General features: G+C 34.2%; 1 protein-coding gene across 7 annotated transcripts in view; it reads left to right on the top strand.

Annotated features, from left to right (window-relative positions):
* Positions 1-27,980, top strand: part of FUT8 (fucosyltransferase 8) — a 206,528-nt gene that overhangs the window by 65,288 nt on the left and 113,260 nt on the right. For 3 of the 7 annotated variants that reach the window (XM_037503518.2, XM_054691107.1, XM_054691115.1), the window contains exons 3-4: positions 15,863-15,966; positions 25,609-26,041. In XM_037503518.2, the coding sequence (XP_037359415.1) occupies positions 25,839-26,041 (203 nt within the window). In that variant the 5' untranslated portion in view covers positions 15,863-15,966; positions 25,609-25,838. Of the gene's footprint in view, positions 1-6,882; positions 6,982-15,862; positions 15,967-17,935; positions 18,012-25,608; positions 26,042-27,980 lie in introns of all 7 variants that reach the window. The other 4 variants (XM_054691114.1, XM_054691112.1, XM_054691123.1 and 1 more) reach the window with 4 other exon arrangements.

Consider the following 27,980-nt stretch of genomic DNA (forward strand, 5'->3'; position numbering starts at 1 on the left):
TCCAGAAGAAGTTCCCACTACTTCTGAGGAATAATTCTGATAGTGCCAGAAAAAACCTTCTGTCTATCCCCAACTCCTACACTGGGGTGGAGGGCAGCATTACCCTAGAGTAGGTAATACTCTTTGCAACAACCAAGTTTGTCCTTCTGGTACCTTTAAGGAAACTAACTGGTAAAAGAGAAAAGTAGTTTTTCAGCATCACTGAGCTGAGTGTGTATTAAAGTGTAAATTTCATTAATATTTAATATATAAAATACGTATTATTTTTTATGTAGGTATTTTTTTGAAGAGTTATATTTATTTATGCATACAAGAACTGGGGTGTAGGCCAGAGGTGTGGGGATGGTAAGAGGATTCACCAGAGATAGAATGGGGAGTAGAACAGGCAGAGTGACTGGGTGTTTTTTGTAAAATATGCCTTGGCTTTCTCTTAGACCAGTCATATCAGCTCTTTGCTATACACTGCTGAGGGGAGCAGAGGGCGAGACAGGAGAGGTCTGCAGCACCATGTGGTGTAGCTCTCTGGCCGAGGGATCAAACTCGTGCTGCAGCGGCTGCAGATATCTTCATAGTGCTAAGACTTAACCCCTTGTGCCACCAGGGAAGCCCAGTAATGTTGGTTTTATATGTTAAAGCAGATGTGTGTTATCACATCACATACCACCAGAGCCATTGGGCCCCCTCCCTCTGGAGAATGAATTTGGAGCTGAACAATAATAGCCGAATAACCAACACTTAAAGCCTTCTCTTTTCATTACACCATGACATAGCCTTTGGTCTCTTGGTCTCTTGGCCACTGGGATCCACATACTCTTAGTGTCTAGGATTTGGAAAGGAGTTGTTATTATTTTTAAATTAATTTGTGTGATATGATTTTGGGGGCATGAGACAAGAACACTTGTTCTAAGATAACTTCTTTTAGTCTTTCTTGGGACTTGAGATTTAATCATTACTCATTCCTTTGGCTCTAAGGGGTTTCTTTATTTCAGATTCTTTACTTAAAATGCAAAAATTGTGGCAGGAGTAGTAATGCTGTAAACCAGGGGTTGTTTCCTCATTGGCCAGTGGCTTGTAATAGGAACCAGTCTTTTACCAGATTATGCCTTTTCTCTCTTTCTGATACTCTTCCTGCAGAATTTTAATTTGTATTTTACATTTTAATGTGTATGTGAACACTTTGGGATCTTTTTAAAATGCAGATTCTGATTCATTATGCCCTTGGAAAAGGCCTGAATTCTGTATTTATAATAAGCTCCCAGGGAAGGCTAAAGCTCCTCATCTCCAGATCAGATTTTTCTTTTCTCCCTTCCCTACTTTAAGAACCACTGGCCTAGTTTGCATCCTTTGTTGGACTTGGGTTTAGGGCCTTGAATGGTGAGTTTTCATTAAAAGTTTCTTGCAAACTTACCTAACTTCCTAGAAATATTTTGAACAATCTTAGTAGAGCAATTTATAGGTTTGTTTTTTTCTGGGTGGGTCCAGAGGGGCATATGCCTCTGAGTAGGTTGAATTTTCTTCCATAATTTTGGTGCTGCCCTGGATGTAGAGGCTTGCCTGTCACTGGTAGTTTTCCTGGAACATCTGAGGCTTTTCAGTAATTGTGTAGTTGTTTAAGGGAAACTGACTAATGGGAGACAGAACAGGAGGGCAATTAGTAAATAACATGTATCAGATATTTTCCCTTCATTAAAGCCATTATCCATGATTAAATAAGACTATTTATAGATTTCAAAAATTGTGTTTGGCTTGACTTTCATAGTAATTGTATTTCCCCACTTTTGACACTTTCATATTTTAAATGTGTCATCAAAGCATAGGGTCTTGCCTTGGGACAAATAAATGGTATTCTATGTTAATGGAATTTTGACTACAGCCAAATTGATAAAGATAACTGCTCTTCACAATTGGATTTTACTTTTCCAAGGCAAACCTGATTACATGAATAGTTAAATTTTTAGTGAGTTACCACCCTTCAAGATCCTCTTTCTGCCCCTTTGCCCTCCACCTCCCTCATCTAGGTCTCTTCTTTTGTTTTTATAGACCTGTATTTTCAAATATTATAGACACTTTCTTTGTTATGAATGTTATTCTTAAACTTCTGATTCAGGCTATGGATAATCACATTATGGATAGGGAAATAATTGGTCTCCGTTTTAGCTGGGGTGAAGGAGTTAAAATGAAAGTTAAGGACTCGGGGGATTCCTACAGAAAGGAGATGGGGAGGGAAAAAAAAAAAAAAAACCTCAGTATAAGGATCCTAAACAAAGCATTTTGATTGGCACATAGAGACCCTTGCATGTACACAAACGTCCATATTTGAATATTTATAGAAGATAATCTGTCAAAATTACTGTTATTTTAATTTGCCAAGCTTGGCTGATTGCTGCTGTTGGATGTTAGTTGAATTCTAGATGAGGAACTGTAAATACACTGTGGTGTGAAACATGCTTTTTGTCCTTGAACCTGTTTGAATATTCCCGCCCCCTCTGACCCATCCCTCCCATCTTTGTTTTTTTTTTTGGGGGGGGGGAGGGAAGGTGGCACTGGGATCTATTTATATTAGCTGAACTTTGATGTTATTTTTTTAGGAAAAAAATAAAGTTAGGGCCTCCCCGGTGGCGCAACGGCTGAGCGCTGGGTTGCAAAGCTGACTGCAGTCTCTGCAGCGCCGGTTCGATCCCCGGCTGCTCCCCGGCCACCCGAGGAGGGTCCCACATGGTGCGCAGACCTCTCCTGCTGCCCACCCGCTGCTCCCCTCAGCAGTGTACTTCGGTCCTTCTGCCTGCTCTGCTCCCCGCTCTGGCTCTGGTGAATTCTCTCACCCTCCCACGCTTCTGACTGTACCCAGTGCTTGTATAAATAAATAAATAAATCTTAAAAAAAAAAAAAAGAAAAAAGAAAATTAGGGTGACAAAGGTAAATATTTGAAACATTTTTTAATTAAAAAAATTCAAATTTAGTGATCAAGAATGTTTAGATAATTTTAACTCTTTGCTTCAAAGGAGATATCCCTGTAGAGTTTAAAACTAGGGACATTTATCTTGTTTGAATGGCCTGTGAGGTTTTGTGTGAGATTTGTTCCATGTTAAAGCAAAGAAAATGTATAATTGTAGATAATTAATGTTGCCCTTTTTGTGTCATTTTGAGGAGTTGATAATTTTTGTGACCCAGATTTAAACAATATCTTCCTTTAGAAATATCATGTGGTTTCATCAGCTTCTTATATTCTGGGGGAAGGAAGGTAAGCCATATTTCACAGTTTGTCTTGAAATGATATTGTTAACAAACCAAATTTTTCTCTTTAAAAGTCAGGGAACTCTTTTCTCTTTAGGCAGGGACCCCTCACCCACAAAACACTGTATTATTTATTGATAGGTATTTATCACTGTTCCTTAAATTCCACTGACACTACATTACTGAGTCACACAACGATTTATAGAGTAGAAGTGCATTCTGTGCTCTATTTGCTTGTCTATCTTACCTCTTTTGCTATTTGGAGGCTTTATTTTATAACATGCTTTCGTATTGCATATGGTGGGTTCAAAATGTTCATTTAATTTACTTAACCAGCATACATTTGGTTGAGTATGTGATAACTCACTTGAATAAAATTTAAGTCAGTAATATAAAAAGTAATGAACTGTTTTACAGTGTGATTTGGAAAAAAAATTGTTTCTTTCTGTAAGAACAGCATATATAGTACTAACAACAGACTAATATCACAAAGATTTTGATAAAGATTAATCCTGTGATGTTAGTAATGTTGGGAATTGGCATCTAAATGTCAAATTTCACATACAATTTTCAGTTTTAACTGATATTTTTTCCTTTGGAGGAGCAATCTTCAAATTTTTATTTGTTTAGAAGGTGTAATGCCATTTTAGGAATTAAGAAATATGCTTTATTTTTCTGCACATTGAGCAATAAGATTAGACAATAATTGTAATACTTATTGATAGATTTTTAAAAAAACTCTTAGGGAAATTTAATATATAACTATTTATTTAGGAATTATCTTAGTTTATAATGATGTGATAATTAAATGATCCCTGCAATATTTGATTGTCTCCAAGTGCTTTTAGATGAGAGAAAGGATGAAACCTATTATTTAACAATTTGCATTTTGGCATTATTTACAGGGTAAATACTGTTAGTGATCATATTTTAGGTAATTAATGTGCCATTGATACAAATTTAGTTTTTCATTTTCTTCTCTCCTTAATGGTAAAAGATAAATGGTAAAAATTTAAAATGGAGCTTTTGTTTTTTATTTTAATTTTTGTTGTTTTTTTGATCTAGCCTGTAAGGAGTTTAAAAATCATCACTATGCCATAAAAATAAGTGAAGAACACCTATTAGGGTGTATTAGGAACCTAACTGATCTGGAGGAAGGAAAATAACCAACACTAGAAAGTATTGAAAAGGAAAATAGCCAACACTAGGACGCCTACTTAGCTTTCCATGATGGGGTAGGAAATACTTAATTCCAGCCCCCACTAATGATCCTGTTCCACCTAAGGGGCATGGGGTGGGCTTGAGAAGCATTGTGAAGTTCACACTCAGGAACACAGACTCACTAGCAAAGCTAATCATAGGACTATAGAATATTTCACCCCTCATACCTTACCACATTATTAAATGCCTATTTATAGCACTTCCTTTTATTCAGTGCATCTTGCCTCACTTCCAAAAGAAATGTTTACAAGGCATACTACAATGTAGAATCCGCAGTTTAAAGAGTCAGAACAAGTGTCAGAATCCGACTTAGTCATGGCAGGGACACTGGGATTTTCAGACTGGCAATTTAAAGCAACTATGATTAATATACCTAACATTAATAATTGACCATAAGAGCGCTAAAAGAAAAAATAGAGAGCATGTAAGATATCACATAGATAATGTAAGTAGAGAGATGCAAATCCTAAATTCCAGAGGAAATTCTTAAGATTCAAAAACACTAACAGAAATGAAAAATGCCTTTGTTGAGTGCATTAGTAACCTGAACAAAGCTGAAGAATCTAAGTGTGAGGCTATATAAATAAGACCTTCTGAAACCAAAACATGAAGAGAAAGAAAGGACTGAAAAAATATTTAAGGACTGTGGGACAACTATAAATGGGAATGCCAGAAGGAAAAGAAAGCAAAAAAAGAACAAAAGAACTATTTGAAGCAATAATGACAGAAATTTACCCAAATTAATTTCAGATTCCAAAGCACAGAGTTGAAAAGCCCAGAGAAAAACCAAGCAGTACAGTGTAAAACAAAACAAGACAAAACAAAACAAAACTGACCAAAAAAACAACTTTACCTAGGCATATCATCTTCAAACTGCAGAGAAATCAATGATACAGAAAATAATCTTGAAAGAAGCCAGGAAGGAAAAAGTGCCTTATCTGTAGAGGAGCAGAGGTAAGAGTTATATTTGACTTGTCTTCAGAAGACTTGCTTCAAGAAGAAAATGGAGTAAAGTATTTAATGTTGAGAGACACCCCCCCCCCAAAAAAAAAACCCTGAAAATATTGAAATAAAAAAAGAAATTAGAAAAAGACATCAATCTTGAATTCTGTATTCTGGGAAATTATCCCTCAGATGTTAAGGAGAATAACGACTTTCTAAATAAAATTTATATTTTTTGTGGCTAGTGGACCCAACTAAGAAGATGTGTTAGAGGTAGTTCTTCAGTGAGGGAAAATTATATAGGCCACAGACTTGGATTTATATTTTAAAAAAGGAAGAACATTGGAAAAGAATAAGAGAAAGTAAAATAATAAGTCTAGTTTTTGTTAATATTTGTTTTCCTTTTATCAGCTTTATAATTTTGTTTACATATAATTGACATGTAGTGTTACATTAGTTTTAATTGTGCTACCTAATTCAATATTTGTATATTATTCTGTTCTTCATTGATCTAACAGATAATATTAGTTGTTCAGCAACAGTGTATTCAATGATTGTGTTTATATGTAAGTGAAATGAACGGTGATGTTGATCCAAGGGTTGTGAGCAAAAATTAAGAATATTCTATTGAAGGTACTTGTGCTACCCATGAAGTGGTTTAATGTTTGACAGTGGACTTGGTTAAGTTGTGAATGTATAATGTAAACTCTAGGGCAACCATTAAAAACAGAATAAAAAAAAGTATTATTGACATGCTAAGGAAAAAAGGTGAGAAAACAGAATCTTACTCAACTAAAAAATCAAGAGATAGAAAAAGGATGGAAGACAATATAAGAACAAAAAACAGTGGCTAGAAAATAGTAATAAACATTGTAGATATTAATCCAAGCATATCAATTTTTATTTTAAACGTCAGTGGCCTAAATACACCAATTAAAAAACTGAGCCTGTTGCCAAGATCCAATTATATGTTGTCCTCAGAAACCCATTTTAAATAGGACAGTACATAAAAATTAAAAATAAAAGGATGTAGAACGATATACCATGTAGCTATGTTAATTTCAGACAGAGCAGACATTAGAGCAAGGAAAATCTTCCCTGGATAAAAAAAGAACATAATATTGATATAATGATAAGGGATAAAGGGGCCTGTTCTTCAAGAAGACAAACAATCCTTAATGTATACATACCTAACAACAACTTATCAAATTATGTGATGCAAAATTAATACAGTTGCCGAGAGAAATAGTTTAATTCATTACTGTAGTTGCATACTTCAACACTCTTCTATCAGAAATGGACAGATCTAGCAGGCAGAAAAATCAGTATGGACATATTTGAACACGGCAGCACTATCAATCTATCAGATATGATTGGCATTCATGGACTACTTTTTCCAACAACAGCAGAATACACATTTGTAAGAATGAAAATGGAACTGAGAAAGTTGAGAGTTACTTTTACACTTTAACTGTTTTCCTGTAGGATTTGCATCATAAGTGATCAGAGTGATGAAAGATGAGGAACACAATTTAAAAAAATAAAAGATCAGCTGCCTCCCCTCTCTCTCTTCCATGGTCTAGGGTAAGAATTTAAAAACTTGGGTCTTTCGTAATACACATATTTTTTTGCCTCAAGTTTGGTGTAATGAATGAAAGGAGGTATGGGAGGGGGGTTATAGACTTTTACAAACAATACCTAGCGGCCCCTTTTCATTCTTCCTTGGCTTCTAGAAATGCTTAATACAACTCTTTGGTTTCATGTAATAAGATCTGAAAACTACTATATGATATGAATCCCTTATGACTTGCCAGTATTTAATAATTATTGATCTTTTCTCCTGAATTCTAGTTATTCTTTAGAGTGATAATAGAATAAGAGCCAGACGCAGAAGTGAAAGGTCATGGGGGAATTTGTAAAGGAAGAGATACTGTAACTGGATTTAGAAAGCTTTTAGAGGTGAATAGAAGACAGATAGTTTATATGACAAATTATTGAATTACCTAAAGGAGAGATGGAAATGATTTAGGTTTGACTTTTTTTTTGTTTCTTTGAAATAGTGATGTTTCTTTTCAATTCATTCCATTCTGTTCCCTACCTCCATTCCATTACTGATCTTCCTGTCTTCCTGTGCTACTGGGAGCAGGATAATAGGCTAAAATTAGTGGCATGTAGGGGCAATGGATAGAATGGAAGAAGTATTTCAACTTTTTCTTTAAACTTTCTCATTTTTTGTTGCTCAAAGTGGTGTTTCAAGAATTGGCACCTGGCTCTTGAGAGTTTTGAGTTTTTTGCAAAAGCTATGATAATGAAAAAAGATTTGCGAGGTATTTCTATTGGGTTATTGGGTCAGTATTGGGTTGACATCTATTTGCATGCTGAACGCTGTATCATCGTTATCATTTATTTGCCTGGTAGACTTATGATAGTGACCCTACAGGGATTTGCCAACATAGATATGAATCTCTCAAGGAATTAGGAATCTTATTAAAATTGATTCATTGAAATTATTCCCTTTTCTGAAGGAAAACAGGCACATAAGCAAGAAACAAAAATAACATGTCAAACAAATTTGCCTTCCTGAATTATGAGTAGTAATTTGAGGACAAAAACTTTGAAGTAATCCCAAGGTTTCTGTCCTAATTTGGCTGCTAACTACCTATTTAAACCTTGAACAAGTCAAATCACTTCTTCAGTTTTTTAATCTTCAAAATGATAGTACTTACTTTACAGAGCAGTGGTAATTATTAAATGAAGAAGTGTGTCTCCTGGTTTATATTTGTTTTTTTTTTTTTTTTTTTTTTTTTTTTTTTTTTTAATTTTTTTTTTTTTTTATATAGGCATGTTTATTTATTTATCTGTTTGTTTGTTTGTTTTTGTTTTATACATGCACTGGGTACAGTCAGAAGCGCGGGAGGGTGAGAGAATTCACCAGAGCCAGAGCGGGGAGCAGAGCAGGCAGAAGGACCAAAGTACACTGCTGAGGGGAGCAGCGGGCGGCAGGAGAGGTCTGCGCGCCATGTGGGACCCTCCTCCGGTGGCCGGGGAGCAGCCGGGGATTGAACCGGCGCCGCAGAGGCCACGGGCAGGTTCGCAACCCAGCGCTCAACCGCTGCGCCACCGGGGAGGCCCACCTGGTTTATATTTGTTATGCAACAAATGTTAATTCTCTTTCTCCTTCTTTTGCATCAGAAATATCTGGGTTCCAGTCCTTTAATTCACTAGTTACTAGATGTGACTCACATTATTTTGTCTCTATGAGCCTCTTTTTCTTTAATATAAAGTTAACCTATTACATAAAGTTGTACTTGGAATTCAATTCCAAGTATAGTCTAGGAATTTTTTTGTTGCATCTTATTTTGAATGTTAAACTACTAAAAACTTGCATAAATGTTTTGAATTTTGGTTGAACTGAATTTTGGTTAATAGATCTTTTGGACACCAAGTCCACAATATTTTAGAACTATATAATAGAAGGAATATGAAAAAGAAATTTCTATAGTTTTTTTTCAATGTGATTACATAGTCTACTTGATAATCTAATTCTTTGGTTAAAAATGGGAAATTTTGGATCAGAAGATTTATTTTCACTTGAAATAACTACCAGAAGGAATATGCATATGACACTAAGGTAGTCAAGTACTTGAATATCCTCTTATTTTGCTTTTGCTCTTTTCATCTTAGGCAGCTTCATTTTTAAAATGAATCTTCATTACATAATAATGGTTTTGTGGGCAGATCTTGGAAAATTAATTAGTACTGAATTTTTTCTAGTTTGGTAATTAAAAGAGAAACAACTGAAAATCCATTACTAAAGGTTAGTTGGAAAATTACGGTTAAGACTCATAAATGAATCATATTAAATCAGTTGTGCATTGAATCAATATTGTTGAATTTAGCTATGTATTCAATCAATATAATTTCTTGGTATAATGATAGAATAGAAATTGGTGTATGTGAGGTATACTAGAGGATTGCAGAGTGGTCAGCTAGGGAGTTTGTTTTTCCAAGGATGTTAGTTTCATGAATTTCAATTAGATTTGTTTGAATTTGGATCACTTTCATAACTAATCAGCAGCAAAAATATTGTTGCCTTTGTATTTTGTAGCAGTCAGCATTTGTATGTTTTCAGAAGAATGTAATTTTTAACTTGTTTTCCTACACATTTTCCAAAATTTAAGAGATAATTTAGTATACAGTGTTAATCTCTTTCAAGAATTACCAGTTTATTATTTTATTTGAAATGCAATAGCTCCTTATTTTAGATGCTTGTTAGTCACTCTGAAAAAGTTGCATGAAGTAGAGAATAGTCCTTTGCGTGCATAGTTCTTATACTCCCAAGGAAAGGGTAAAATAAAATAGAATCAAAACTGAATTTCAAAAATATGAGGTACCGGGTGCCACCCTGGTGGTGCAAGGGGTTAAGTACTGCACTATGAAGCAATCTGCAGCCTCTGCAGCACGAGTTCTATCCCCGGCCAGCCAGAGAGCACCCCACATGGCGAAGCAGACCTCTCCTGTCTCGCCACTGCTCCCCTCAGCAGTGAATTTCAGTCAGTCTGCTTGTTCGGTTCCTCACTCCATCTCTGGTGAATCTTCTCACCCCCTGCATCTCTGGCCTGTATCCCAGATCTTGTATGCATAGATAAATAAATCTTTAAAAAAAAAAATCAGGTACAGACAAGCTTTTGCTAAGAAAATGGAGGTGAATTTATGTGTGAATAAGCTGATTATGGTCATATTTAATTATTTTTGTCACAAGACAAAGGATTCGCAGAGTTGGGGTCATGGTATGGCTGAAATAAAAATAATTTCTATTTTCCCAAACTTGTGTGTATATGTGTGTATTGTTTATATTTTTAAACACTTAAGCTGAATTACTTAAACACTTTTACTTATAAAATACTTTTTAGACACTTAAGCTGAATTCTTATTACTATTTTTATTAATAATTTAATTTTATGAACTTTAGAATTCTGTGATTGGGTATTTACAAGTATTCTTTGGGAAAATTATAAAGTAATATCAAGGTAATAAATAGCTTTCACCTTTTATATTGTGATAAAGTATATATAATATAAAATTGCATATAACCATTTATCTGTAAAATTTAGTGTCATTAAGTATATGTTCACTTTGTTGTGACATCATCACCACCATTGATCTGCAGCACTTATTCATCATCCTGAACTGCGACTTCATGCCTATTAATAACTTCCTGTACTACTCTATTGATTATTCTCAGTTTATCATGGATTGAATCATACAAAATAATGTTCTTTTGTGATTGACTTCATTCACTTAGCATAGTGTCTTCAAGTTTTACTCATTTTGTACCATGGCAGCATTTCAGTCTTTTCAAGGCTGAATAATATTGTTTTATGGCTGTACCACATTTTGTTTATCTATTCATACATAAATAGGCATTTGTGTTCTTTCTACTTTTGGCTGATATGAATAATACTGCTGTGAACATTGATGTGCAAGTATCTGTTCAAGTATGGTAATGTATTTATATATCTATTTTAATAGCTAAAAATCTTTGCGGTAACAAAATTCTGTTTAAACATCTGTATTTTCAGCTATATCAGTGAGTATTAAATACTTCTTATGTATTCTAAGTATTGGGGATATAGAATATAAAATCACACTATTTTTTGAAGAGCTTACGTGTAATAGGAGTAATAGGATGTTTTTATAAAAATGCACTACTTGGTATCATGCTTTTTGAAGCTGAGAATATTCAAGATCTGATCCAAACCTGCATCTTTTCTTACTAAGAGTTTTGCATGTCATTTTAACCAATTAGGAAGCAAAACACATGGTGATAATTAACATATATATTCCTTTCAAGCATATGAATTTAACATATGCACTTAACATTCCAAGCATAAATTTTGGGGTGATCTTACTAAAATGGGACTTGAATAATGACACTTCTATATACAGTTTTCTTCAATAACAACAGCCTTAGAATGACTTACCTTTTTTTCATTCTGCCACCCTTATTGACCTCATCTCTTGTCCCTACTTTCATCTTGAGTTGGAGCGTTCTCTGTTATGACTGTATTTCTTATATATATAACTAGCTCAAGGGTAAATGACAGATGGAGAAAAACCATATATATGTCTCAGGGCTTTTTCCAGATTAGTGATTCTAATTGAATGCCTATAATACCAGGATTTTCCTAATGAAAGAACACAAGTTAAGGGCTTCTCAGCACAAATTTAATCATATACTGTCTGAAACTCCAAAAACTAGAACCAAGATCCTCTTCCACAGAATAAAAAAGTTGTAATAGTAGTTCTAATAGTATGAGTTTAATGATTCCTTATCTCCTAATGAGAAAATAGTAATGAAGTCATAATTTAATATGACCTGCGCTATTCTATAATGAAAACCTAAGAATATGGACCAAAAAATAACCAGAACTTTCCTCCTTAGGTCTAACATTTCAGTGGAAAGAGAGGAGTACTCTCCCAAAGGTCCAGTTGGTACACACAGAAAAATCCTATAAAACAGGCACTGTTTTAGACTCTGACTGATATCAGACAACAAAATAGAAATTATTGAACTCAGGGAACTTATATTCTTTTTTTTTAATTTAAATTTTATTTTTATATTCCCCATACAATTACAACCCCCTTATTTTGACCCCAATCCCTCCTTTCCCTGCCCCCCAGCCTCCATAGAGTGTCTCTGGTTCATAGTTGTTTGTTGATTTTGATATTTTCTTTCTTATAGTTATTCTTTTTCCTGGTCCCTTATTTAAGTTTTCTAGATTCCTGCTATGAGTGAGACCATCCGGAAAAACACATGCAATTTGCAGCAACATGAATGCAGCTGGAAGGGATCATGCTCAGCGAAATAAGCCAGAAAGAAAAAGGGAACTTATATTCTAATGGGGATGCAGATATTAAATAATATGTCACATGGTGGTAAAAGTTGTAGAAAAAAGTAAATAGATCAGAGAAGGTGATAGGAATGTTGCAATGGGGAATGTACCATTTTTATATAGAATCGTCGGTGACAGTTTCCCTGAAAAAGTTGAACTATGACCCAAGTTTGATGAAGGCCAGAGCTGTGGTGAATATTTGGGATAGTGTGTTTCAGACAACTTCAGAAGCCCTCTACAGGCTGAGCATACTTAGAAACAAGAAGCTAATTGTATGATTGTTTCATTTTTGCTCTTTAGTACAGTCTATGATCCACAAAAACATTGGGGATTATCTGTTTTGCTCATCACTGTGTCCTTGAACAGTTTTGTCTAAGGTGTCTGGTCTAGGCATGACAAGGTACTTGCTGTAGAAGACTTTCTGGTAGTAGAATCTGGAATCAGCTGGCTTCAAATTCCTGTTTGACACTTGGTAGCTGCTTGATAACACCCTCACCTCCTATTACTTCACCTTTAAATGCCCTGTTTTCTTATTTTTTTTTTAGCAGATATTATTATCTTTACTCCATTATTCTTTATATTATAAATATTATCTTCTGCAGAGTGGTATTTTCTCATTAATCTTGTAATATATGATTAATTTAGTCTTTTGTTTTTCCAATAAGGGAATTACGATTAAGGGCATACAACTGTGGAATCTGACATGTGGGTTCTATAAAAGTTTATTCCTTAAAATTATTTGTTAATTTGTCAACATTTCAGTTAATGAGAGGACAATCAGGAAGACAGAAAAACTGCTCCCAATAGTATTTGAGTGTCACAAGTTCATATATTTATTTAGAAAAAGGTTGCCCAGATAATATTCATAAGCTCCATAGAAGTCTGCTTAACTTTCTAAATGGCAAGAAGGCCATATCACCTATGGGTTAAGCAGCAAAAAACTTGGAATGTAAACATTGAGTTCAATTTCAGTATCATCATAGTCTTCATCATCATTTTCATTATCATCAGGCCAGATTTCATCATGATCTCCAATGCCAAAGGAATGTTTCATTGATTTTAGCATGTTTCAGAAGTTTGCTGGACACTTTCAGAATTAACTGCTTCACCTGCATTGTATTTTGAAAATTGTATCACCTTTGTTATCCTGTTACTTGGGGAGAGCAGTCAATGTAGTTTCTGAGGCATTCATTCAAGTCATTCTTCTAAAATTTCCCTTGATATGATGTAACTTCTTTAACCATATATTGCCAACATTTTGGTTACTTGGAGTATATTCTTATTTATGCTCTTTATACACCAACTCTCTCTTTTTTTAAATTCATTCTCATTCTTATGCTTGCTCCTGTTTTTAACCTCCTTTACTTTTATTCTTGAGCATGGCAATACCTAGTGGCATTTGAGACTCTTTTCCTGTGGCACTCAGGGTGCAGTGCAAAATAGCACACTGTGCGAAGTGACAGTGGGTTGAGTTTTTTGGCAGTTTTGAGATAGAGTGTTTGCAGAGACAGTCTCAGCAGCTGCAAATTCATTTACTTCCCTCTTCCCTTTCTATGTGTGTCAGTGTTTTTAAAATTCTTTTGGGGCAGGTCTAGGTGAATCTTTACTCTTGTGCTTTCTTAGCCTTGTTACTGAGGTGGATCCCCTGGGGTTTTTACTAAATGTGCCAAGGATTCAATGAGGACTCTTACTTATTTAAATTTTATTATTAAAAATTATTTTTAATTGAAGTAACATTTGTTGTAACATTATATAAGTTTTAGGTGTGCATTATTATAAATCTCATCTATATATACTATATTAAGTTCACTACTGAAAGTTCATGTCTTTTCTTCACCAAGGAGTTTTCATATTTTGCTTGAAAGCACATGAATGATTTCTGACCCTGGGAATTATTCAACATTAACTGCCTGGTAATTTTTCTTTCCCAGAAGTTGCTTTTGCTCAGCCTTCTGGGTTTCATCCTATGTACGTGCATATTGTTATTTAGATAATTTAAATGGATTTTCTTTTTTAAAAAAATAGGTCTTTTCATAAGCTCTCTCTCACTTCAGAGACTTGCTCCCCAAAATAATTGCTGCTTTGGCCTTTCTGCACTCTCATCCTTATGTGTTTACTCCGCAATGCTCTGGGCTCCATTTGGGTTTCCCATCTTCCATCTTGCATTTCCCGAAGTGCTTTAAGAAACTCCCGCCATTCTGTGGCATACCTGTTTTTTCATTTTTCGAAGTCAGTTTGAGCTGCTTATTGTCCAATGTCAGATACATAGTTTGACTAGTTTTCTAGTAATTTACGTTTGGAAGTTAATTCTGGACCTTGTTACCCCCTCATAATTGGAAGTAGAGCTCTCAACACTTTCAAAATGAAGAGTAATAGTCTTAGCAAGTCCATTGCAAATTGTGTTCAAGTACTAGTATGTGTAGAAATGCATTTTTAAGTTGTTGCCTAAATTACATTTCTTAGTAACAACATTTCTGTTATTATTCCATACACATCAATAAATAAAACTTGTTTTGGCTCTTCATCTACTATTAGTTGTCAACTGGTACATTAAATTAAAGTTGGTGTAACTCTGATGATATATAATAACATTCTTTTTGGTACTTTTATGCCTCACTGAAGCATACCATTGACTGTTGACTGTTACATGGTACTTTTTTATAAACAGAATTCAATATATCACCACAAGTAGCACTTTACATATATATATGTATATGTATATTTTAGGTTAACACTATTTAAGCTCGCAAAAGTAAGAGAGACAGGGTTAATAGTCTGACTCAATCAAAATATAATAATAGCTATAATAATAGTAGGTAATATGTTTTAACTCTCATTGTCCCAAAAAATGCATAGTTGTTAATTCTAATTTACAGAGAGGTTAAATAATTTGGCCACAGTGGCACAGCTGGAACGTGGAAGCAATGGGAACGCACTATTGGAGTTGACTCTAACACTCATTCTCTATTAAACCTCTAAGGAATGAGTATTATTGAGTGTAACTCTCTATAGATGTTTTAATGGTTGCTTTAAGTATTCCAATAAAAAATATAACTTACCGGCCTACCAATGTTGATGTTTTACTATTTGAGTAAGGTGTAGAAACTGTGCCTCTCTGTAAGTCAGTTACTTTCTCTTATTTATGATATGATTTGTCTTGATTATTTCCTCTATATATGCTTAAAACATTAAAGCATTGTTAAACTTTCTGTTTCAGTTATCTAACCTAATATAGAAAAGTCAAGAAGAGAAGGGGAAATTTTATATTTACCTATATTTTTGCTCTTTTTGTTTTTCTTTCATCCATTTAGGGTATATGAGACACAAAGAAAAGTCAGAAAACTCACTGCCATTTTGTTCCTTTAGTTTCTAGATCCCTATTGAGTCTGCCTTTTCTTTTCACCTTTTGCAGACTTCTTATGTTTGTTTTATATAGTGTATTCAAGGTTTTTAGTTGCTCTTAGCAGGAGGGATAGGGAAAAGTACATCTTGTCTCTTTTGGTCTGGAACTGAAAGAAAGTTGCTTCATTATACTTCAATTAAATGGAGTTTTTTTTCTTTCTTTCTAGTTTTGCCAACATTATGCTATTTGGAAGGAGAAGTTTGAGACCTTGAAGTCTCTTAATTATACTTGACATCCTCATTATATAGCTGTCTGTTGTTGGGTTAAAAGGTATGTGTAAAAAGGAGGTTTTCTATCTTTCCATGCAATTCTGAAGTTAGCAGATTCTTCTTAACAATAATTTTTATGTAACTACCATTGATTTTATATAGCTACCATTAAGTTTTCCCACTTACTGACTTGATGCCTTTGGGAAAGTTATTTAATCTCAATGTGTTTTAATTTCCACCACTGTAAAATGGGATAATGATACTAATATAAGGATGTTGAGAAGTTTAAATGGTATTATAATTGTGAAGCAATGAGATAAGTTCCTTGCATTCAGGTGGCAATGTATAAATGTGCTATCATCATTATACTTGGAGTGATAGGTTCATATGATTGGAATTGTTATAATCATTTTGGGATAAAAAACTTAAGGCTGCCCTGCTCAATTCTTTACTTGTCCAGTTCTATGTTGGCATTGTCAGGACTATACCCAGTTCTGTCTTCACCTTAGGGCTTACGATTTTCCAAGGAGTTGTGCTACCTGTCAACATCATGAAATTCTACTGCATCCTACATTTTCATCATTTTATTATGTGTATTTGTCTTCATGCTTAATAATTTAAATTGAGCCATAGTATCTCACCAGAGGTTGTATCACAATTTGTTTAAATTTCTCTTATTTTAGGATCTGATTATCTCTGTGCCACCCATCTAGTTAAAGTATTAATGAATCTTATATTGGCCAGTAATACTATTTTCATACTTGCTGTGTGAAAGATTAGCCTAAGGGGCTTTCATGCCTATTGTATGAAGATTGCTTTTAATATGGAGATATACATATATCATACTATATATATGTAACTATATACAGTAGTATATTTGCTATATATGCTACAACATATATCCTATATTTTGTCAAAGTTTAAAGTGTTTATTACAGTTATTTTTGGTTATAGTTTTATTATTATCATTTTAAATGAAGTACCATTATTTTTCAACCTTGTTAATTTTTTCACAATATACAATTTCTCCCCTCAGGTACAGTCACTATAGTTTTCCCACTACCAAAGTACCTGTAGTTTTCCACCTTAATCTCTTGTGCTCTCTCTATTCCCCCCTCATATTTCACCCTCTCCCCTCCTGGATGCCTCAGATCTAGCAGCAGCTTTCAAGGGTCTGTTTTAAAGTTTGTCTTTGTCTGATCTTTTGATTGTCTTCTCTATATTCCACATATATAGTGAAACCATCCGGTATTTATCTTTCTCCTTCTGGCTTATTTCATTTAGGACAATCCCTTCCAGTTCTATCCATATTTATTTACACTTTAGAATCTGTTATTTTGTAGAAACATTTTTAAGTCTGTTTGAATCTGAATTTTTAAATTTGTATTGTCCTTTAGAAAGTTCTCTAAAGGCTGTGAATCTTTATATTGTATATGACTTGAAAATATCAATAATGGAAAATGACTGGTTCATTAAATGGCTAAATTATGTGTTTGCATTTTGGGTTTCCATGAGACAGATTTTTTTCCAGCAAAACCATTATACATTAATACTTCTAATGAAAGAAATTTCAACAATGATTATTCTATAGATATTATCAACTTTAATCCAAATGTTAATGTGAAGATTGTATTTTTCACACATCTCAAAGATAGTAAGAGTCAACTCAACTGGTAATATGATTGATTAAAAAGCCATGAAGAAATAGTGCTGACATTAAAAAAAAGTTTATCACTTATCAGGGAAATGCAAACAAAATCACAATATGAGACCCCATCTCTCACACCTGTGAGAATGTCCCGTATCAGAAAGACCAGAAACAAGAGTTGCCGAGTGTAGATAAAAAGGAACACTTATACATTGTTGGGGTAATATGGACCAGTCATTTGCTATGGAAAACAGTATGGAGGTTTCTCAAAATATTAAAAATATATTTACCGTATAGATTCAATAATTCCACTGCTAGTTATCTATCCAAAGAATACAGAAATATTAAATCGAAGATATATGCATTGCTATGTCCATTGCAGCACTATTTGCAAAAGTGGAGCTAAGGAAACAACTTAAGTTCCCACTGACAGATGAGCGGATAAAGGTATAAATATGGTATGTATTCTCAATGGAATATTATTAAGCTATAAAAGCAGATATAATGTTACTACGAGTGACAACATGGTAAAACTGGAATATTATGCTAAGTGAAATAAGTCAGAGGGAGAAAGACAAATGCCAAATGATTTCACTGATAATGTGGGATATAAAGGAACCCAACATAAAAAGACAAAACTAAAGCAAAGTAAATGCTTGGACTCTGACTGCAGAATTGAGAACACCAGATGGGGAGAGTGAGCATGGGGACAAGGATGGGAGGGGGCCCAATGAAATATGGTGGAGGGTTATGGATGCTTTGGTTGTAGGTGCAGTGGGTAACATGCATATGAGAAGATATGAAGCTATACCCCTAAATCACATATAGTGCTATTCAACAATGTTACCTCAATAAAAAGTGATACAGTTAAAAATAAACAAACTGTGCTAAATCTTCTAAGTAATCTAACCTTTCCTCAGAGCAAAAGAAACTACCATGAATTTTCAAGAAAGACGTGAAACAAAGAGTTACCAAGAGTATAGAGAAAAAGGAATGCTTATTATGCATTGTTGGGGTAATGTAGACCAGTCATCCCCTATGGAAAACATGAATTCCAAGTTATAAAGATTCCTTAAATTAAAATAAAAAATATGCTGGGCCTCCCCTGGTGGCGCAGCTGTTGAGCGCTGGGCTGCAAAGCTACCCGCACCCTTGGCAGCGCCGGTTGGATCCCCGGCCCCCAGCAAGGGTTCCCACATGGCGCGCAGACCTCTCCTGCCATGCCTGCTGCTCCCCTCAGCAGTGTGTTTTGTTGGTCTGCCTGTTCTGTTCCCCGCTCTGGCTCTGGTGAATTCTCTCACCCTCGTGCATTTCTGACTATACCCAGTGCTTGTATAAATCAATAAATAAATCTTAAAAAAAAATAAAAAATATGCTACAGTTTAGAGAATTATCTAGAGAGAATTTATTTTGTCAACACATGAAAGTATAAAAAGAACATTTTTGCAGAATATTTGTCTTATTGTTATAGGTAATGTTTGAGGACTGTAACTTATAAGAGTTGACTTGAATGTATGTCTTTGTTTTCAAATTACATTTGGATATTTCTATTTGATCATCTACATTCTGCATATAAAAATAAATGGTTAAGGGGCCTCCCCGGTGGCGCAGCGGTTGAGCACTGGGTTGCGAAGCTGCCCGCAGCCTCTGTGGCGCCGGTTCGATCCCCGGCTGCTCCCCGGCCACTGGAGGAGGGTCCCACATGGCGCGCAGACCTCTCCTGCCGCCCGCTGCTCCCCTCAGCAGTGTACTTCGGTCCTTCTGCCTGCTCTGCTCCCCGCTCTGGCTCTGGTGAATTCTCTCACCCTCCCACGCTTCTGACTGTACCCAGTGCATGTATAAACAAAACAAACAAACAAATAAATAAAAAATAAATAAAGCATGCCTCTATAAAAAAAAAAAAATAAATGGTTAAGTGCAAAAATGAATGTTAGTTCCAATTCTTCCAATGCTTGATTCTATTTCTGTCTAGAATTTGACAAATTAAATATAGATATAGACACATACTTTGGGTAATACTGATATATTCACTTTTTTATTCAACAAGTATTAATAAAACACTTGCTGTGTTTTAGACACTATATTTTAAGTCTTCTGCTTTACTGGTGTATATTTTTTGATATAGGAAATAAACAAGCCATTAGTGGGGATGGTGTGTGTATCTTTAAAAAAAGGTAAGATGTTGTAACATTTTTTGGGGGGTTTGGAAGTCAATCATTTATTCTTTCTGGCTTTCAGGGTCACAGTTTTGTTCTGGAGCCTACCCTTAGGGATAAATCCTAATTAGTTTAAGCCAGTAATGTTAATCCCATTCTTCTTGTCAGTGATTGATTTTGCAAGGGACAGGTGCCTTTATCTTATCTAATAAGATGTGCAAATCCTCCAGGGAGATTGCTGTCAGTCGTTTCTTCTCCCTTAAATGAGACAAATGAGAGAGATTACTAGTTATTCTTTTACACATAATTGCATGTGGCTGAAATTGAGGCAGCCAACCTGCTGCCATGATGAGAGCTAGCTTGAGGACAAAAGCTGACATGCAAGTGGGAATAGTAGAAAAATGAAGAGGGTTTTGATTTTTCATGGAATGATTGAATTAACTTTTGACAATTGAAAAATGGAAACTTCCTATTTTAAAAGTCATTTTGAGTTGTATCTTCTCTTACTTTGTATCTTAAAATGTAGGTAGGTATAGGTTGTCAGGGACTGTCCTGAAAAGAAGTGACATTTAAGTAGAGATCTGGGTTATAAGAAAAAGTTGAAGGACTTGCAATTCAGGTAGAAGAGATAGCAAGAAGGAACACCATGATGGGTGAAAAGTTGGCATTATGTGAGGATATACTGTTATTTCTATTTTATAGTTGGATATATTGCTCATATGTTAACAGCTAGTGATTGAATTGAAATGACTGTTCTTTGTACTATATCATGCTGCCAGTCAATTATATATTATACACACACACGCATATCAATAGAAAGGACATATATTTCATTCTAATTTATAATTTATTGCAGACTGAAGGTATAGATACCAAGACCATATTCCTGGACCCATTTGAATAGTATAAATTAATTGCATCTGTAAACATAACCTGGTGTTGTATCACATTGAATTATTGAGTTAAGGTGAGAGAGATACTCTAGATAGAAAACTCATGAATATGATTATGTGTTTTCACTTCATAACTAGAAAGAGGTAATTTCTAAAATATTGGTTGGGTTGAGTGAATTAATCGTATTTTGTACTCATGCATTCAGGATGCCTGGCATTTTAAATTCGTGTGTGCATGCACTGTGACCTTACTGATAAGCTATGTGAAAGTATGATGGATGACTCTGTATGTAATGAATGAAAACTGAATTGCATGTTCTTATTAGGGGTTCTCTGAAAATTTCTCTCCTTTCTTGCCCTTCCCTCTCACCCCACATGTTCTACATTTCAGTTACATTGGTTTCATTAAGTGCTTTTACATAAATAAAAATTAAAATCAACTTTTATTAGCATTAAAAGGTCATTTTAATTTATTATGCTATTTTTACCCACTTTTTCCTGAATTTTTTTATAAACTACCATTTTCCTATAGGCAAACTGGACAATAAGAAAGATATCAAATAAATTCTACAAAAATATTTAAAAATTAATCAAATGAGAAACTAAAGGTACGGTTTTAGGTGTATGTTAATCTATAATTAAATTATATATGGTGGGGATCTTTAAATACTTTTATAATTGATAATTTGCTTTTTTCTAGAAGTTCTATTTATGTCTCTTTATCAGCTTGATGTATAAATATGTCATGTTTGACATATATAATATTATAGTAGTCATACATTAAAACATAAATAAATGACTTTTTCTGTTGAATTTTTTAGTTCAGTCCATTACATTGAATTACTTCAAGAAACACTCTTGTAATTTGCTTTAAATTTTGTTATGCCTCCTATTATCATAGTTATTCTATGACTAGAGTCATTAATCTTTGGGTTATGCGCCAGATCTGGTCTACAACTTATTTTTGTATAGCTCCTAATTTAAGAATGGATTTTACATTTTCATTTTTTTATTTACATTTTCATATTTTTATTGTAAAGAAATAAAAATAAAAACAATGATAGAGACTCTATGTTCCCCACATAATCTAAAATATTTGCTATCTTATCCTTTTTAGAAAACATCTGATCCCTGCTTTAGGGTTTGTTTAACCCTAACTTCTAAGAAATCTTATTTCTTGGATTTCTGCTTTATGCCCTAGGTTTTCCTACCTGGCATTTTCATTATGTGTTGTGAGAACTCATAGGTCTTCCCTTTATACAGCCTTTGAGCTGCTGAGTATTTAACTTTCATTCCATTGTTAATTGTTTTTTGCCAGCTTCATACTGTTCAGCCAGGATCTTCTATGCAAATTTCTGGGGCCCGTTTTTTCCTATGCAGCTACTTCCTCTATAGTATAGATTTTGAGGTTCTGTAAATTCCAACTACTTAAACTCCTTGAACTTTATTCTGTCTTCTCTTACCTCAGGAAGATGGCTGTGCTTTGTTTGGGTTATACTTTTTTGTGCCGGTGTTCAGTAAATTTTTTTGGCAAAAAGCTAGAGTGATTAAAGGCCTCCCTTTGATTGTTAATCTACTCTCAGGCATTACAATGTGACCATTGTCCAATATTTGAAAACGGTTCTCTAAATTTTGTTTTGTTTTGTTTTGTTTTCTATTTTATATGTGGGGGCTTATCTGGTAGCTGTTGTGCTGTCATGGCTGGAGTGGGACTCACTTAGCAAACGTTAATAAAAATGCTTTTAAATTTCTAGTACAGTGTAAAATGAATAATTATAATTTTATCTATTGAATCCCTCTTTTGCTATAAGTTGAATTCAGGATAGATGTATAAGGAAATGTGCTTAAGATTGAATGTGTCTTGCATCTTGAATGCCTACTCTGTGCCCAGACTTTGTACAACTTCTTGGGACCAAAAAAAATCCCCCACAAACTGAAGACTAGGTACTCAGCTTAGTGAACCCATGTGTTAATTACCTATTGCTGTGTGACAAATTGCCCTGAGATTAAGTGGCTTAAGCAACATTTATTATATGGTGGTCAGGAATCCAAGCATGACTTAGCTGGATCTTCTTGGTCAGGATGATTCAAAAGCCTGAAATCAACATGTGGACCAAGACAGTTATATTGAGGCATGACTGATGAAGAGCCATTTCCAAGCTCACTCACATGGTTGTTGGCAGAATTTCGGTTCCTTTCCACACAATCCTCTTCATAAGGCAGCTTACAATATGGTAGCTTATATCATCAGAGTGAACAAGCAGAGAGAATGTTAACAAGACAGAAGTTTCTGTCATTTGTAACTTTATCTCAGAAGTGAAATCCTATCACTTTTGTTGTAATCCATTTAAGAAACAAGTCACTAAGGTCCAGCTAACACTCATGAGAAAGTATTAATATAGGGCACAGGAATCATTGGCAGCCATTTTAGAAATTGCCTACAGTAACATATGACATATAAATTATATAAAATATTATAGTTGGGTCTATAAGTATATATATATATATATATATATATATATATATTACAGATAAAGACATTGAAGCTCAGTTAGGTTGCTTAGTTATGATATAACAGGACCAAATCTCTAGACTTTGTCAATTTCAGTGTGCATTAATTATGAATGGGGGAAAAGTTTTACACCTGCTGTTTTAAAGCATGCTTAAGAAAATTATACATAAAGCCAATTTTTTTTTTTTTTAGCTTTGACTTCTTTCTTGTTGATGTCATTTTAAAATATTGGCTAGGAAAGTTTGAAAAAAATTTCTCTGACTCTGAAAACAGAATTGAAATGATGCTGTTAATTATGAAAATGTAGTAATTAAAAATCTTGGATATTTTTGATGGTGGTTTATAAAAACTTAAATTTCTTTATATAACAAAATTTATGTTTCTATAAAGTTTTTGTTTCTATTCCTTACACTTTTGATGACTTGAAATATTTATGATAGTTTTTGTTCTGATTCTAGTAAAATGTTAAATAGCCCATCTTTTTTTTACTTGTAATTTAAATGATTCTTGTCTAGAATCTGTCTTTTCTCTTTAGTGTCACAGTTATCTAAGTTAACTTTTGCTATGAAGGGAAAGAAAATTAATTATTGACAGTTGGAATTAACTAGGTTATATTATAGGGCTAAACTATATTGTGATGACATTTTACAATGTGGCATATTTTGTCACAAACAGTATTATTGACTCAAATGTTAATGCTTATCTTATTGACTATCAAAGTGGATTCATTATTTATTTTTAATGTGAATTTCTGCATTTTTTCTATGTAACATGAAAAATAGAACCACATGATTACATCTCTTACTGACATGTGGAATAAACTTTTTTTTTTTAAGATTAATTTATTTTTATACAAGAGCTGGGGTACAGGCTAGAGGTGCAGGAGGGTAAAAGCATTCACCAGAGACAGAGCAAGGAGCAGAACAGGCAGATGGACCGATATACACTGCTGAGGGGAGCAGCGGGTGAGGCAGGAGAGGTCTGCCAGGCCATGTGGAAATCTCCCTGGCTGGCTGGGAATAGAACCTGCGCTGCAGAGGCTGCAGACAGCTTTACAACGCTGAGCTCAACCCGCTGTGCCACCAGGGAGGCCCTTGAATAAACTTTTAATCTGTTTTTTTGGTGAATAGATGGGGATGCCTGTAAATATTTGAAGAGCAGGGTTTTGAAAAAAAGAATAAACAGTGGAGTCAATAGAAAGTGTTCTTGATAGACTTAAGAACAGATAGTAAAACAACAGACAACCACTACGTTTTCATTTGGATTATTGCTTTTTTATTTGGTTCTCAAATAATTCTCGGTATATATTTTTTCCCATTGTGTGTTTAAGGCAGTGTTCACCAGTAACAATGAAGAAAAAAGTATGGGAATAAATGGGAAGGAAGTAGACTGTGTCTAGGACACTTATTTGCAGAGATTTTCTTCTTTTTAAATACTTGCCCACTTAAAAGTAATTTAATTTTGAGCTGCAAAAGTAGAAAATAGCAACTCTGTGCTACAATTTTTGAAACCTCTTTTCCAACTTCTCTATCTAGTAACAACTGTTTAATTTGTGGTTAAGTGCCACATCTAGTCTTGTATATAGAAACTATTTCTTGCCTTTTCTCCTCTTTTACAAGGACTCTGTGCATAGAGATAAGACTGCTCTTAGATAGCTCTGAAAATCAAATGGTGTTAAAAATTTTATTTTTGCCTACAGATTTTCTCTTTAGGGAGAACATTTTATTTTTTCAAAGGAAATTTTAAGCCTAATGATGGAGACGTGACAAATGAAACCCGTAATGAAGCCTGAGAAAGCATGTATATTTGTAGTTTAAGATGCACAGTAACTAAGATTTAACTAGTATTAGCTATCTGCTGCAATTGGTGATATTTTAAGTAAATTATTAGGAAGAAACAATGTAGCTTGATCTATATGAACTTTGCTGTGATCTTTGGGATGGTTGCCAGCTGCTTAATGGCTGTGATAACCCTTTTTTGGCAAATATGCTTGTCACCTTTAGATTTTATCCTAAAAGTGACAATTTGTCTGTCACCTGCAGAGTTAAGTGGGGTAATAACAGTGAGATGGGGGGGGATGCTGTTGAGAACTTGTAAGGATGAATTTGATCATGCAGAGAACATATTTCTTTTTGAGGTAGTAGAGACACTCCAAAAATATTCATTTGAATATATTTTTGTCCAGTTTTGATTTATTATCCAAAGATACAATCTTTTAATCTTTTTATATGAGCTGTTACACAATAAGAAGAAAAAGTGATGATGGTATTGAAATGACTTTCAGACTTAGAGTTAATGAATTTCTCTGGTAGAGAACTAATGTCCATATTTGATTTGAGATATATGTTTAATAGCTTTTACTTTTTACTTATTAGGCAGTTAGGTTATTTGAAAACCATGTCAGAAATAAACACCGATGTTTCCTTTAACTCCATGATTCTTGGCATATCCTATTTTACATAGTCTAAATAATGTTTTTTTACTCTTTCCACAGCATGTAGAGTCCATGCAGCACAGGACAGTAAGGCTTCCTACGCAAACCACCAGGAGGAGCTCTTTGAAAGATTCACCCCAGGACCACCAGAGAGACTAATTTGTCTGAAGAATCATGTGTTGAAACAACAGAAAGCTACTATACTACCTTTGCACCACCTAAAAAAAAATTACCATGTTTTCAATTCTTTGAGCTCCAGGAAATCAGGAGAGTGAGTTGAAAATTTGAAAATGCGGCCATGGACTGGCTCCTGGCGTTGGATTATGCTCATTCTTTTTGCATGGGGGACTTTGCTATTTTATATAGGTGGTCACTTAGTACGAGATAATGACCACCCTGATCACTCTAGCAGAGAACTGTCCAAGATTCTGGCAAAGCTTGAACGTTTAAAACAGCAAAATGAAGACTTGAGGCGAATGGCTGAATCTCTCCGGTATGTTTTCAAAAGCTGAAGAAAGAATGATGAAATTTGCATGCTGTTTTTAGGTGCAGGGCCTTTTTCAACTATTAAGAGTAACTTATTCCTATAAACTGCTAATTTTTGCAAAAATTTTTAGTATCTTAGTAAGGTAATTTTTATGCCAGTGATATCACTATATATTTAATTGTGGAGAATTTCTCCATAGTGGCAAATCTTATTTTACATAGGAATTTTAATATAGAAAAACTATGCTGTTTAATTTACGTACTTATACTTTATTTATAATCATCAGCATTTTTGATAGTTTGACATATTAAACTACAAGCTATGATTTAAGTTAGTGTATATTAAGTTAGTATATAACAGACATTAGAATAATTGAGAGATTGTTAGTCTAACTATAACTTATTAAAATGAGGAAACAAAAATTCATCTTTAATATATATCTTTATATAGAAACTAGATCTAGAGTCTAGGGAATTATTATCAGTGCTATATCTTTTCTCTTATAAAATGTGACATACATCTGTTAGGAGGTATTAACTGTTTGGAAAAAAAAAGTCAGTAGTAAGTGAACATAGTGTTAAATAATCTGTATTTGATTTCAAAGTTAGCTTAGAAATTCCCCGTATCTTATAATTCTGCTACTTTATATATTTAAAGTTTCTTAAGAGTAGATTTGAGAAGATGAAGATTTGAGAGTCAAAACTCTAGGAGGTGGTAACTGACCCTAAGGGAAGTAGTGTAGAGAAAAAGAACACAATTTATTTCTCCTTGAGAAATAAATACACAAGTGGAAACATCCTGTAGTGTATATATAGGGCCTTAAATGAATGGGGATGGAGAGGGACAAAGGACTATGTTGTAGAAGCTGAGGAGCATTCTGTGAAGGAAGAATGTAGCTGATGGTTGTTATATGCCCTTGAGGTTGTAGAGATGACCTCCATGGTCCTCCCATTCCCCTGCCTCCCCGCCTCACTGCGATTCACATTTTAAAATAAAGTTTTTATTGATTTACCATTGGTTTACAATACTATACAAGTTTAAGAAGTACGGCTTTATACTTTGGTTTTACACACACACACACACACAAACACACAAACACACAAACACACACACACACACACCCATCCATCACCAAAGTTCCAGGTCATTCTCCACTATCAAGATTAACCCCTTCTACCTGTTCCTCCCACCTCACAGTTATCTTTTGTTTAATTCTATACTTTTTTCTTCACCATAATATTATTTTTGGTCTTTGTATGTTCTTTGGAGGACAATCTTAGATGTTAAGAGTTTTACCCCCAGTGAATGAAACATCATCCTTATTGTTTGTAGTATCATGCAGTAAGGTACAAAGTAGTTATGCAATAGAAAGTGGACAGGTAACTTCTTGAATTTGTGCGTCATTCTTTTTCCCTTGCTGGGAAGGGCCAAAGAGGATCATGGAGAATGTGATCTTCTGGTAGAATTTTAATCATTTTTTATGATTTAGATTGGTAATGTAGAGGTTAGTGATTATGGCTGTTGTTCATTGAGAGTTTATCACATACTGGGTAGTTTACAAGGATTCTGCATAGACTTTTCTCATTGAATTCTACAACATCCTTATGAAATGCTGGTATTGTTTTCATAAACATTTTATAAATGAAGGTCATACTTTTTGCAAGCTTCAGTACTGATATTTCAGTTGGCTTCCTTATGACTGCCAAGTATCTTGTTTTAATTGCTTGAAGGAAAACTTGCCTTTAATATGGGTTGTTCCTTCTGCAAAACAGTCTTCTGGTCTTTTAAATTACTTTGGGTCTTTAAGTTCTTTAATGTTGAAATTAAATTCTTAACTATTACATTCAAATGTATAATAGTTTCTAAAAGCTGAAACACTTAACACATCATACTGTGATATCCTAAGTACAATTTGAAAATACAGATGGAGCACAGGAACCCATTT

The sequence above is a fragment of the Talpa occidentalis genome, unplaced genomic scaffold (genome assembly GCF_014898055.3).
Source record: "Talpa occidentalis isolate TD23 unplaced genomic scaffold, MPIMG_talOcc4v2.1 talOcc4.11, whole genome shotgun sequence".
Taxonomy (NCBI): Eukaryota; Metazoa; Chordata; class Mammalia; order Eulipotyphla; family Talpidae; genus Talpa; species Talpa occidentalis.